At 36.6% G+C, this 14,630-nt stretch overlaps 1 protein-coding gene across 1 annotated transcript in view; it reads left to right on the forward strand.

Annotated features, from left to right (window-relative positions):
* ABCA12 (ATP binding cassette subfamily A member 12) overlaps positions 1 to 14,630 on the forward strand; it is a 174,594-nt gene that overhangs the window by 137,401 nt on the left and 22,563 nt on the right. Inside the window, exons 34-39 of the mRNA XM_003784975.1 lie at positions 1,321 to 1,573; positions 2,177 to 2,263; positions 3,060 to 3,153; positions 6,897 to 7,024; positions 8,714 to 8,801; positions 10,507 to 10,612. Coding sequence (XP_003785023.1) covers positions 1,321 to 1,573; positions 2,177 to 2,263; positions 3,060 to 3,153; positions 6,897 to 7,024; positions 8,714 to 8,801; positions 10,507 to 10,612 — 756 coding nt within the window. The remainder of the gene's footprint in view (positions 1 to 1,320; positions 1,574 to 2,176; positions 2,264 to 3,059; positions 3,154 to 6,896; positions 7,025 to 8,713; positions 8,802 to 10,506; positions 10,613 to 14,630) is intronic.

Below are 14,630 nucleotides of genomic sequence, written 5' to 3' on the forward strand. Positions count from 1 at the left end.
AAAAAAAAAAAAAAAAAAGGAAAAATAAGCCATCTTCTTACGATATGTCATTAGAAAGCATGTCTAACCTCCTCCCACTCTGTATCAGTCAGGCGCTGAGAAAATGCTTTTGAAAGAGAGCCTCTGAATTGATGGAGGTGGACTTGATGGCTAAAGATTTATAATAATAGGTTTCCCCGCCCCCACCAATCCTTCACACAGGATGTATTTGAAAAATCATGTTTCTTGACATGACTTCAAGGGATTGGGCTATATTGAAAATAACTTTTATTGTCACTTATTCTCTTTCTGACAGTTAATTTATATCTCTGGAAACACTATTTACTTAAGAAATCATATAGTAAAGTGATATATAAATTATGGAGTAGTCATTTCAACAGTTTGCTTAAATTAGGAAAAATCTCTAGGAACAGAACTTTTAATTAAACATTTGCTTGGCTTTAAAACTCAGAAATGATAATCTCTGATGTTCGTATAATTTCGGAACTTGAAGTGACTGTGTCCTCTGCCGTATTCCTCATCTATCATCTTTTGGGGAATACAATTATAGAGTCCGTGGATTTGAGAACTTTGGTTAGAAAATGGTCATCTGTTTTAGGAAGTAAATGCTATTTGTCTCATAATTTGAAACTATTCTTCAGTCAAAATGTTCCCTTCATTGACATTATCTTTCAGAAAGCACATTTATTCCATTTGATACACCTGTAAGTCATCCACATGTAATTTCTCAAGAAACAGAAAAGCATACTAATTAACTCAAAACATTCAGCTCCTTCTACAATTCCCTTTTGTGGAGATATGCGTTTGCATTTAAACTGGTTCACTGTGTTTAATTGGAATTCATTTTAAATTAAGCAGCTTTGTATTTTTCCTTATCAGCTAAATGAAGATCATGAGTTTTGTGCTGCATAATTTGTGATGGAAAATTTAAAGTATACACAGTGTTGAGGAATACCATCATCTTATCATATATGGAGGCTTGCTTGGTGGCAGGCCTTTGCAGAGAATGCTATCTGTGAACCTGTTTTTAGAGGGGGTTCAAAAGATAGTGATTGAAGGATGTCTGTTGTGAAGTCTCTGGTACAGAGGTCTGAAATTATTGGCCACAAATCTCTACTGAGGAAGCTATGCTTTATGTCTCCTTAGGTGCTCTGACTCAGAAGCCATGGAATATTTCTTGGCATCTGAAAAGCATTTCAAAGAGGGGGTAGGAGAGAGACATTTTTCCAATGAGTTCTTTTTTGGAACTCTAGTGGCAAAATAGAGTTTTGAAAAACCATATAATCATTGAATGATATCAAATCTCTCTTTCATCATTAGACAAAATCCTGACAAGAGGAGAGCGGTTGGATGGTTTGGGGCTGTTACTGAAGAAGATACTGGCCATACTCATCAAGAGATTCCACCACACCCGCAGGAACTGGAAAGGCTTCATTGCCCAGGTGATCCTCCCCATCGTCTTTGTGACCACGGCCATGGGCCTTGGCACGTTAAGAGATTCCAGCAACAGTTATCCAGAGATCGAGATCTCCCCCTCTCTTTATGGCACCGCCGAACAGACAGCCTTCTATGCGTAAGTTTCTTTCCGCTAACTTAATGTTTCCCAAAAGCTTCTGAGAGTGTGGTTGGACCTAATGAATCCTGTGGAATACTGAAAAACAGAGAACTTAGGGCCCACACTACCTGATTCTGCTAAAGGAAGGAACAGTTTGATGTATTGCAATATGTTACTTCTATTGCCAACAAATAGCTTCTTAAGAGTTTCTTGCATTCTCCTAAAAATAAAGTTGTAGTAGGTTATTTGCTTTTTAATGACTAAACTGTAATCGAGAAAGCCAGGTTATGGGTGCCTTGCCAACCTGTTTTACTATAGAGAAAGGAGCTTTTTATTCACCTTACAAATATTGCATACTTTGTCAGAATTCTGTGTAATATGTAATTTATACAATAGATGATCACTAAATGCACGTTTAGAGTAATAAAGCGGCAGAATAGGGGCATGTGCATAGTTTTCCTGGGATAGCTCTTCATTTCCTGAGACAGCATCCTCCTTAGATTTTTAAGAAAATATCTGTACAAACAACACATTTAGTCTCTTCGAATTATTTGTGAGCATGAGTTTAACATGGCGGCTAGTGGCAGAGTCACGAATTGTTTCTCTTCTGTAACATTTCAGGAATTCTCATCCAAACACAAAGTCACTGGTCTCAGCAATGTGGAACTTCCCCGGCATTGACAACGTGTGTCTGAACACCAGTAATCCGTAAGCGGTTCTTGCTTTTTGTTTGTTTTCAACATTGCAGTATTTGTGTGTGTAGGTGTGTATGTGGGGCTGTGTGTGCAAACGTGTGTTATTTGGCTGGAAGAGGCCACAGCCCTATAGAAGTCTCCATTTTGACAGATTTCATCTGTTTCCTTCAGCTCGTTCCTTAGCTGGCTCAACTGTAATGATGAACATTCGCTGTCTCATGATTTGTACAGTTCTTTTATATATATGTATAGTCATTTATCAATCACATCTTGTAAGTTATTAACCCCATTTGATAGCTAAAGAAACTGAGGCTCATATAAGATACTTGTCTAAAGAAACCTAGATTGTAAATTCTGTAGCTAAAGCTGAGACCCAAGTCTTCTCACTTCAATTCCCATGGGTTTGCTGTATGAAATGTGGCTTATTCAAACTTCCATGATCACACATAAATACATGTACACCTGACCTTGGTGCATTATTATGCTGAAGTGTTTCCTTCTTGTCAGAAGAGAGGCTGAAAAGAGCAAAGAGAATAAAGGGGACAAAAAGCCCCATCCCGATACAGTCAGACCATTCAATGAGATTTGGTCTCACCATTATTGAATAAAAAATGCTTTCCCTCAATCCCCCACCACAAAATGTCGAATCACTTGAAAACAGTAATACAATGTATATTCATGCTATGAAAAATCAGAAATTTGTACCTAGGACTACACAGCTGAATTTAATATCGATTGTTTTGTATACTGGTACATAAACGTGAGAACACACGTGCTTAACATCAATGTCTTTTTTTTTTTTCTTGCAGACTGTGTTTAAAGAAAGGCAGTCTGGGAAAATGGAACACCAGTGGAGAACCTATCACTAATTTTGGTGTTTGTTCCTGCTCAGAAAATGTCCAGGTACAATGGAATTCAGTTTTAGTGAAATAGGAAAAAAAAAGGGGGGGGAATAAATATTGCAACTTGAAGATCTATCTAGTTTACCAAATTGTCCATATGATTTCATTTTATGGAAGGTGGTAGCTCAGAGATATGGACTGGGAAGTTCAAAAATATTGACTCTGAACCTCAGGTCACTTCTTAAAATCCATCTTAGGACAAATATCCAAAGGTAGGTGATTCATTCATGGTCTTTGTACAGACCCAACTAAAAGTGAAGTTTTTTGGTCTCAATTCATTGCTATCTAGAAAGCTCTATTTTTCACCTGAAAAAATGCCACCACAGCTGTCACATTTGAAAGTTCAGTGAAACTGCCCTTGCAGTGGTCAGCCAGGAAGTCTAGAACAGAGCTACCAATGTCTCTAAGCAGCACCTCCAGGCTATGGGCTACAGTAAAAATCATTTCCTGAAAGAAATAGAAAAAATTATCTATCACTTACTCTGTGTTCTAAAGATACAGACCTTTGCTTTCTAAGCCTATTAATTCACCAAGCTTTTCAGAGAGCCAAATTCACTAGGGAAGTTAAAGATTGTTAAAGAGTTACTATACTGTCAATTTACTTTCTCATGAAAGGAATCAAGCAATATTTTCTTCAGAATGACATATGGTTGTATCCTGAACTGTCTTGACACAATATTTTAAAATGAAAATAGGTTCGGCAAACGCAACTCATGTTGGAGTTCTCATGCAAGATAGTTACAAACAATAAGAGCTGGGACCCAACCGGGAACTTTTATAATCCTTGCATGTTTAAAGATTAGTCTTACCTAGTATTCAGAATTTTTTAATCTCTCATCTAATTTAGTTCAATTCTGGAATTCTTCATGTATATTCTTTAGTTTACAGTAAAAGTTAATCAACTAATATTTTAAATTCAAATCTGAATAATTTTTAGTAATTTAAAAGTCCAATACATTTATAAGTTTCTCAACCTACTTTATCATTTCATTAACTTCCCCAGATCTATTTCTAATTGTTTAATACCAGTGAGTTCACTCTGCAAAACTGAAGTCTGTACATTGGACATGTACTATGGATCAAGTAAAGGTCCAAGTTTCTTGAAAGGAAAAAAAAATTATACTGCCAGTACATCAAAAGATTAAAAAAGTTAAAGGGAAATCCACAGATTGAAAGACAATATTCACAATACCCAGTAAAGGACTCGCATCCAGGGCATGTCTGTAAAGAACTCCTGCAGATTACTACATGTGCAGATATAGGAAAATTAACAAAGGACATGAAGAGACACCTCACAAAGATATATACAAATGGCCAATAAATAGGTCAAAGGTAAAACTATATCACTCCATGCTCATCAGAATGACTGAGCTGAAAGAGACAAATCCCATGTGTTGGCAAAGATGAAGAGCCACCAGAACCCTCCTAATCAGCTGATGGTAATTTAATTTCATATAAACAGTTTCTGTTTTTGTTTTTATTTTTTTGAGACAGAGTCTCAAGCTGTCACCCTGGGTAGAGTGCTGTGGTACCACAACTCACAGCAACCTCAAACTCGTAGGCTCAAGAGATCCTCTTGCCTCAGATTTTCTGTTTTTAGTGGAGATGGGGTCTTGCTTTTGCTCAGGTTGGTCTTGAACTCATGAGCTCAAGCAATCCACCAACTTTGGCCTCCCAGAGTACTAGGATTACAGGTGTGAGCCACTGTGCCCGGCTGATACAGTTTTTAAACCTGCTTGGCAGCCCAGTGCAGCAGCTCATGCCTGTAATCCCAAGACCCTGGGAGGCCGAGTCGGGTGGATCGCCTAAGATCAGGAGTTCCAGACCACACTGAGCAGGAGTGAGACCCTGTTTCTAATAAAAATAGAAAAACTAGCCAGGTGTTATGGTGGGCATCTGTAGTCCTAGCTACTTGGGAGGCTGAGGCAAGAGGACCACTTGAGCCCAAGAAACTGAGGTTGCTGTGAGCTGTTACCCAAGAAGACAGAATGAAACTCTGTCTCAAAAAAATAAATAAATAAAAAACTAATATTAAAACCACTTAAGATATAGCAATACTGAAAATATGCATACCTGTGGGACCTGTAATTCCACTTCTAATACATGCTCATCAGAAATGTGAATGGTGCCACCAGCTGTAAAATGGAGAAGTCGGATACAGCAAGGCGAGAGTGACCTACAACTATACTCATCAGATGGCAGATACGCACAAACATAAGGATGAGTGAAAAGTGCCAGACACAAGATTGGATATGTTATTCTATTTACGTAAGATATGGAAATAGGTCACAGTGGCTCCTGCCTATGATACAAACACTTTGGGAGGCCGAGGCAGGAGGATTGCTTGAGAACATGAGTTTGAGACCAGCTTGGGAACATAGCAAGACCCCCATCTCTATTTTAAAAGTAACTTAAAAATTAGCTGGACATGGTGTCCTACACCTAGAGTCTTAGCTACTTGGGAGGCTCGTTTCGAGCCCAGGAGTTCAAGGCTATGGTAGCCATGACCTTGACACTGCACTCCAGCCTGGGTGACAAAGCAAGACTCCATCGTGAAAACTAATAATTAAAATAAAAAGTATTCAAAACTAATCTGGGTCTGTTACTTTAGGAGTGTTGAGGGGAATGTGATGAAGTAGCTTTGCAGCACTGGTATTGCTGTTCCTGACTTGGTTGGTTATACAGATATGTTGAGTTTGTCAAAATTCATCAGCAAGTACATTTATAATTCATGTGCATTTATCTGTGCATAGTATCATTTAATAAAAATATTTCACTGTACACATATAGTATTTGTGAGACTAGCACCACTCCGAAATGTGATCCTCAAGCTGATACAACTTGATGTAAGATAAAATTCTGCACTGATTTTTGGAAAAATAACCTAGAACTTTATGTCTCTGGGACACATAAGTGAGGCTATGGAAAACCGCTAGACTTCCCCAACTAAACTTCATGGCAATGGAGCATGAAGTTAGCTTTTTAGCTACACTAAAAAATAAGTTAGTAGAAGTGCAGAAAGCTACAAGCATAAAAATAAATGTTAACACTAAAGGTGTAAACAAACGTACGTGGTGATGTGACGTGTCACCAGGGAAAAGTAGCTAGGGGTATACAGGGGCTCTTTGTGCTCTTGTGACTTTTCTATAAATCTAAAATTATTTCAAACTAAGAGTTTATATATGAACATATATATATATATTTGTGTGTGTATATATACATACACTAGTAATATGTGTAACTAAGCTCTGACTCCTAGATTATGTACCTAAAACTGACATAGCATGAACTTTTCATTCATTGCTCTCAGTCCCTAGAAAAGTCACGTCAATTCACGTTATCATTTCCATTTGGGGGGCAAACATTTTTTTTCCCTTAGCTGTGAATTATTGAGGGAATTTTGAGTCATTTTAATATTTAAGGTGATTCTCCAGACAAATAAAGCTTGTCAGTACAGGGAAAGAATATCACACACTTATTAGCTGGTGTTCTTTGTTGGTTTAAGTGAGTCCTGAACACATGTATATATGCTCTACATAAATAACAACTATTTGTTCTAATTTCTTGGCATAGACAAGATAACCTGTTTTTCAAAGCTCTTATAAAGTCAAAGGACAGTCTTATCACTCTCTCCCAGATGCAGGAATAGACAGATTGTGAAACTGAAGCTCCCTGACGTTGTGATTTAACTTGCACAGCATTGTCCAGGGGAAAAAACCTTAATTTTTAAACTTTATTTTCCAGGAATGCCCTAAATTTAGCTATTCCCCACCTCATAGAAGAACTTACTCCTCCCAAGTAATTTATAACCTCACAGGACACCGTTTGGAAAATTATCTTATATCGACTGCTAACGAGTTTGTCCAAAAAAGGTAACATATTCTGTTTTTAACATATATAATTGCTTTCTAAATGTAATGACAAGTGCCTCCTAAACTTGAGACAATAGACATGAGAGATGCAAATCTCTATTGTTCGTATTTTACGTGGTTACATTCTCTGTCTGATTTCAGCAGCCTTATGTATTGAAATATTAAGTATCAAGTCTAAAGTAAGATTTATTTGAGCAAACTGAAAAGCATTGTTTTTTCCAGGCCTCAAAATGCATTCTTAAATTGGTACCTATATATTTTTTTTCTTGAGGCAAAAAAGAACTTATTGACTGGATTATGCCAGCTCAGAGTTATAAGGCATGACTTTTGGTGACACTAGGCCTTAGTTCCAGTCTGAGTTCTGGAAACTTAGAATGTGATACCTGCAGGTGGACAAAATGTGTCCAGGAGTTTCCAGGCATGAGCTTGTACCGGCTCCATCTAAGCATTGATGACGGATGTAAAGCTGATAAGCTTGCAGTCGGACCATTTTCTCCTTTCTCCATCTCTTCCCTCCTTTGTTTCTCAGTATATATAAATGATTTGACACTCACTGTAAAATAATTAGAAACTACAGATGAGCACAAAGAAGAATAAGTTCTTTACTCAGATATGCCACTATTGATATCTTAGGTTATATATGAATTTCTCCAGAAATTTTCTTGTCACAAATATACACATAAATATTTTTAACAAAGTAGATTTTAGTATAAACAGTTTTAAAAGCTGACTTTATTTTTTAAAAGTGAATACTTTAATACAATAGTATTGCATGTCAAAAAATATAGCTCTATAGCATCAGATATATGATGATAGTCAGAAAATGACTCTAATGCAGTGGTTCTCAACCTTCCTAATGCTGCGACCCTTTAATACAGTTCCTCATGTTGTGGTGACCCCCAACCATGAAATTATTTTCATTGCTACTTCATAACTAACTAATTACTAATTACTAACATAATTTTGCTACTGTTATGAATCGCAATATAAATATCTGATATGCAGGAGACCCCCAGGTTGCGACCCACAGGTTGAGAACCACTGCTCTAATGGGACTGCATCATTATTTATTTAACCTGACTTTAATTTGGTAGACATTTAAATTAATTTAGTCTTAAAATCATGACTTAGATTTTTAAAACCAACTTTTTATTTTCAGGAGACCATGAACTGACCAAGTAGTGAAATAAATCCAACTCACCTTCAAACACCAGAGAAAAAATACAGCACCAGGGGACAAGCTAAGGGGGAAAATAGGCTTATAAAAGAAATTGAGCCATTTGAAAAAAAAGATATGGACTGACAATATATCACTTCAGTATTAGTTATCTAAAAAACATTTTAAGGACTAACTTACTGAAATTTTTGAGACGATGCCTTGGCCAGCTAAGATGGAGGAGTTGATTACATTCTATGTCACTTATTTTCAGGATGACTGCCACGCATATACAATTGTTTAGAAAGACTTATTATTGCCTCTGGATACAGTAGTGCACACTTGAGATTAAAATATGGAAAGGGAATCAATATGAAGATAAAATATTTATCAGTCAGTATTTACTTTATACTGTAAACGTGTTCCTAATGGAAAGAAAAAAAAAAGACAAGGGGCTCTTAGTTAATTATTTTAGATCTACATATGAAGATTTTCTCCACTAAAACAAATGTAAATTTTATTACTCTCCGTAGATATGGAGGTTGGAGTTTTGGGCTGCCTTTGACTAAAGACCTTCAGTTTGATATAACACCGATTCCTGCCAACAGAACACTTGCCAAGGTAAATTATGATCTCTCTTCTGGTATGTCCTAAAAATGAGAAAGTGAAGTTGATAGGTTCGAGCATTTTCATGTAAAAACAAACCGTGGGTACAATTTGGCTTTATGCATAGCGCATAGCACTATTGTTCTGATCCTGGGTCTCTACCCCAGGGAAACGCACACACAGAGCCCCAGAACACACGTACAGAAGTGTACATAGTAGTATTTCCCATAATAGACAAAACACAACCCAGAAGGCCCAGGTGTAATAGGGTAAGTTGTTTCAGATTCATCCAATTGAACTTTCAGCAACAAAAATGAATAAAGTCAGCTCCACATAACAAGCAAGTGAAATTTCCCAAACATGATTAGTAAACGAAGGAATAGACAATAATGAATGCAGAGACTATGACTGTATTTACTGTGAACTTGGAGAGTAGGCAAAACTCAACCATATTGTTTAGGGGAAAGGGATAGTATTGTAATTTTAAAAGAGACAGAGAGTCAGGGCAAAGGTGTTCTGGATACTGGCCATTTTAATTTCTCAACCTGTGCAAGGTTTAATGGGTGTACGCCCTTTGTAAAGTTCTGTAACATTATATATTTGTGTTTCATGCATTTTTCTTTGTGTGTATGTCTCTTTAGAAAAGGGAAATATGTATGTTTAGCCTTGGTTTCGGAGGAATCTAGAAACCTAACTGAACTGAATGGGGATAAATAATCCTATTTGTTTGTTTTTTAAATGTAGATCATATCAGAAATAAGCTAGAATCACAGAATCAGACATATATGATTACCCACATGGCCAATGGTAGCCTTAGAGATTTAAATTGTCCTTTACGTCTTCTTGTTTGGTAGTAAGAGACCTGTACAGTCTTGGGGAATGGGGAGAAATGCATATTCATTTAGTGACTTTTATATGGCACGTTCCAGTATCACCTATTACACAAACTACCTAAGTTCACCCCTCACAGCATCTGTGAGATAGATCTCATCAGGCCTAATTTAGGCGATTTTCAGGTCATGTAGAAAGTAAAAAGTAATACGGGGGAGCTCCCTCAGCTCCCTCTCTCCACATAGTAAATACTCTTGCATAAGCATGGGAGTTTCTAATGTAAAATAATTTACTTTATAAATCAAATTTGTAATTTTGAATTTTCAACTGGGTTTCTTGAACTGAAGCAGCTCAATATTTTAAACCCCTCTGTTTCTGACATGGTTGGTGAAGGAATTCACTGTCTTGTGGGTCGGGATTAGGAATAGAAACCAATAGAGGAATTTCAAGGTCACCAGTCTTGCTGCTGAGGACATGATGCTTGTGTATGTATTTTCTTTCTTTTTCCAGTTTCATCTCTCTGCCATTTGTTTTTATCACTATTATTGAAAGCCAGGATACCATAGTTCAAGGTTCAGAATCACCGTGGGGCCCCCACAGAGATGGATAATAATGTTTTCTCCAGTTTATTTCAGGTTTTACCGATAGAGGAGGTGCTCACCAACTAACGGTGCTAGAGGTTGCCTTCCCAACCTCTGCCCAGCTCTACACTGAAACGTAGGCCTGAGAGCAACACTCTAGGGAGTAGTTTATGATTGTCTTAAGAGAAAATAAATTATTAGAAAATTGGTGCTCTTATTTTAAATATACATAAGGCAGTCTGTGAGATTTTAAGATAGCCTAGTTGACTTGAATGCAATATTGATCTTACCTTCTTGGAATTTAACAGGTATGGTATGACCCAGAAGGCTATCATTCCCTTCCAGCTTACCTCAACAGCCTGAATAATTTCCTCCTGCGAGTTAACATGTCCACAGAGGATGCCGCCCGACACGGTAAAGTTACTTACGCAAAGCATCTTGTATTGCACCTTGTGGTACTCTCCATATAAAAATGCGCTTTAGATTCTGTCTCCTCCCAGGGGCAGGTATTTTATAGTATCTAAATCACAGGTCTTTAAAAGGAATTGGAAAGTAGTAACTACCGCCAGATGGAACATTCTGGACAACCCCCTTAACTTCAGGGTGATTTAATTTTCTCGTTTATCACATCAGGATTATAATGCTGACTTTACGCTCGCGTCTGCTCTCACACTTGGTAGTTATAGCTCATAGAAAAATATTTTAAAACTATTTACTTGCCTATAGGCTAAACTTTTTTTTAAAAAAAAACAATATTTATAAATATTGTTTGCAAATCAAAAATTTTAAAGTAAAAAGTTCTACACCTAAGCAAAAATAGTACCATTTTTTGAGTGCTTACAGTATGATCCATGCTTTTTATGAAATGTTGCTGATCCTTACAGCACCCATCAGGTCAAGTATTTTTATTCCTACTATTAATTCTTCAAGGAATTAATCTGACACCTGCCTGCGTTGTTTTCTAATACTCTGGACTCAGCCATGTCTGCATTGGATGGGTTTCCCAAGAGGCTTCTACATAAGTTTTAATATAAGGCTTGGAATTTGAAAGAGACTGATTTTTTTTTTCTAATTCAATTATAGTTCATCAGACCATTTCATCTTAAGCTTTGTTTATTTTTCCATATTGATTCTAAAAAAAATAAAATAAAAAAAGATGAAGAAAAACTGACTAACACCGGCCACAATGAGGTTTCTAGTCTAATAAATAGCCTACCACGTGCTGGGGGAACACAGTACATCGTTTAGAAATGCTGAAGTCCACTTTTCTATCATACCGTAAGGCATAAGAGTGTGGACCAGATGTACTGGTAATTGTGGGAAAAAACTAAAGGCTCAACTACTTATTCAGAAACTTTAGGAGTCTTCATTTCAAAGAAAACTGTATTTTTTTTCAATTGCTTTGGCATTTTCTTAGAAGAATAAAAGAAGAAAATAACAAGATTGGTAGTCCTTAGATTACCAATCTAGAGCATCAGTAAAGAGCGTAGTCAGAAGTGGTAGATTGACATAGACCTTCCGTTTGATCCTAGTCGGCGTCCACCCAGAAGACAAAGGATCATTTTATCACAAGGACTTTTGCACTCGACCATTTATAGCACCACAACCCAAGCACCCATCAACCCAAGGATAGATTAATAAACTGTGGTATATGTATTCCATGGAATACTATTTAGCTATAAAAAGATGGAAACTTTACATTATTTTTTATTTGCCTGGATGGAGTTAAAGAACATCCTCCTTGATAAAATTATCTCAAGAATGGAAAAGCAAGCGCCCCTATGTAGTTAGTCCTAATTTGAAACTAGCGGATGAACAACTACAGGCCCACATGAGAGGAAAAATACAAATGAGTGTAAGTGAGTGAAGAGGCAAGGTGAGAGGAGACTCAGTAAGCTCCTGCATAACAGGTCAATGTAGGGGCACATGGCACACCTCCTGGGTGAAGGACGCAGCTACAACTCAGATGCTCCCTCACAAATGCAAACCATGTAACCCAATCATTTGTACCCTTATATTAATCTGAAATTTAAAAAAAAATGTGGTAGATTGAATTAAATGCTGGCTGCAGCCAGGTGTGTCTACCGGAATCTGGTTTGAAAGTCCCTTGACTTTCAATAGAATGCTTTATTCAGAGCAAGAGGCATGTATTGTTGTGACAGATAATGAAAGTATAAGAGCTATGGACATGACTGGGGAACATGTAGCAAAGGTAATAGAGAATAGGAGGAAAGGATCAGTTTTATGAAATCAATGTTCCAGTTTCCTTTATAATTGGCATTCTTTCCTTTGACCCAGGCAATCTAAGTCACTGTAGACTTCGGCAGGCTTGTTGCAGCTCCTAACATTGTATTTTAAGTTACAGAATATAAAGAATTAAAAGTACTGGGACAAAAACTTGATAGAACCCTAAACTGAATTTTATTTTTTTTAGTTTAAAAATAAGGCTTAGCTTGAGTTATATAGAGATTGGTATTGGTGTGTCTGCTATTCCCTTTTAATTCTTCTTATATGGACTTATGAAAGTGATATCTCTTCATCCTCTTGGGAAGGAATTGGATCTCTTTCAAAGAAGAAATCTATATCGCCCTAAAATACTTTGATTTCATAACGCGTGTGTATGGGGTCTACCGTAGTAATAATATTACTAGCTCTAAAACTCAAACCATTTTTTTCTTGACACCAATCCCTAACACACTACTTGTTTAAAGCCATCTTTGTTAGATTCTTCATGAATTGGGATTTTTCCTTTAACTGCAAAATTGATTTTCTTTCGATTCTAACATGCTAATAAAAATTTTGTAATTAACTTTCCTTTGCAATGTCAATATCTGTTATATTCATGCGGTTCCCCCTAGTGGTTAATTTAACATGAAAATTCTGTTCTTTCTTTCCAAAGAATACTGGTCTGCTTATTTTGCCCAACAAATGTTACACAACTACGCTGTTTTTCTTTTTTTTCTTTTCCTTGTTATAAAACATTTTGATTTTTAAGGTAGTTCTAGATCTACCTTAGGAGATCTAGATAAGGATCTAAGGATAGTTCAGAGAATTTCTGAATGTTCTTCACCTGGATTTTCCTAAGGAGAACATTCTACTATACTTCCTTTATCATCCACTCTTTGTATACATATGGGGCCTGTCAATTAAGTTTGTGAACTCATCCTAGAAAAAGTGCTGCATACATCACTGCTGAATATCACTATCAACACACTCCCCCCGGGAAGCCGCACACAGACACCAACTAGGCTGGTTTTCAAGAATGCTAAAACACTGCCCCTTCCACTGCAGTGCTCATTCTTACACTTAGTTGTTTTAGTAGCAGGGGTCATGGGAAGCATCTCATTTAAGCTCACAACTATAGAGACAACAGAAAATGCTTTTTTTTTTTAATATAGTATATCATATGTGGAAAATATTGAAATTTTCATCTGACTTGATTTAATAGGCATTTATTGACTAATAATCACTATACTTAGGCCATTATGCTGGGTGCCATGGAACCTATTCCATGTAACCTAATGGATACATTAACTTGATCTTTTGATTTAAATATACATTAAAAAATCTGTTCCACAGGGTTTTGCATAGTGAAGTGTCTTTGCAAAGATTCTCTGATGAAGAAGAGTATTCCTCGATTCTGAAATTCAAATCAGAAATAAGCTTTCCCTTGCCTATATTATGATTTAGCAGGATGGTTTAAGTAGGGCCCCAAGATAATTTGAATCTCTGTTTAAAAAAAGCCCATTAACCTACACAAAGATATGAACAGTACATTCCCCCAGATGGTGCGATTAAAATCATAGGTCAAATTGGACTTCGTTGTTGTTAGTTTCTTTGTTTTGCTTTAACTGCATTTTTTCTTGAATATACAACAGTTGCAAAACTCAACATTATACTTAGTAAAAATTATAAATCTAAGTTAATTGAGGGAATCTATCTTTAAAATCATAGAATCTACCTATAATATTCTGATACTCGGCAAGGGCCTTGGAATCCTAACACAATGACCATACATGTGTATCATATAAGCAATGAGTGACCAAGCTCTTGCTCAGTTATGGTGCTATAGGAACAAGTATTTAGGAGATATCCACATTCTCACCCCCTACCCTTCCTTTCCACAATCACCCTGGTAGTACAGCCTTTACCTTTACACTGTGGTTCTTGAGAACCTGTTGTCATTGCATATTTGATTCTGGCTAATCAAGACCCTCTAATGAAGAAGAGAAAAAAAGGGCCTGCTTTTAATTCAAAAAGTATAACCAACTCTGAGAAACCCTAATAATTTGAAACTGGATAGGAATTAAGTAACGACTTTTCTGGAATTAGTTAGGATCTCTGGCTTCTCCTAGACCTGTGCGTCTCAATGAAAATTCCTTGGGCATGACTAAAGTTCTAGAACAATAGGTATCTTTTTTTTTTTTTTTTT

Source organism: Otolemur garnettii, unplaced genomic scaffold, assembly GCF_000181295.1.
Source record: "Otolemur garnettii isolate 467f Iridium unplaced genomic scaffold, OtoGar3 scaffold00013, whole genome shotgun sequence".
Classification (NCBI taxonomy): domain Eukaryota; kingdom Metazoa; phylum Chordata; class Mammalia; order Primates; family Galagidae; genus Otolemur; species Otolemur garnettii.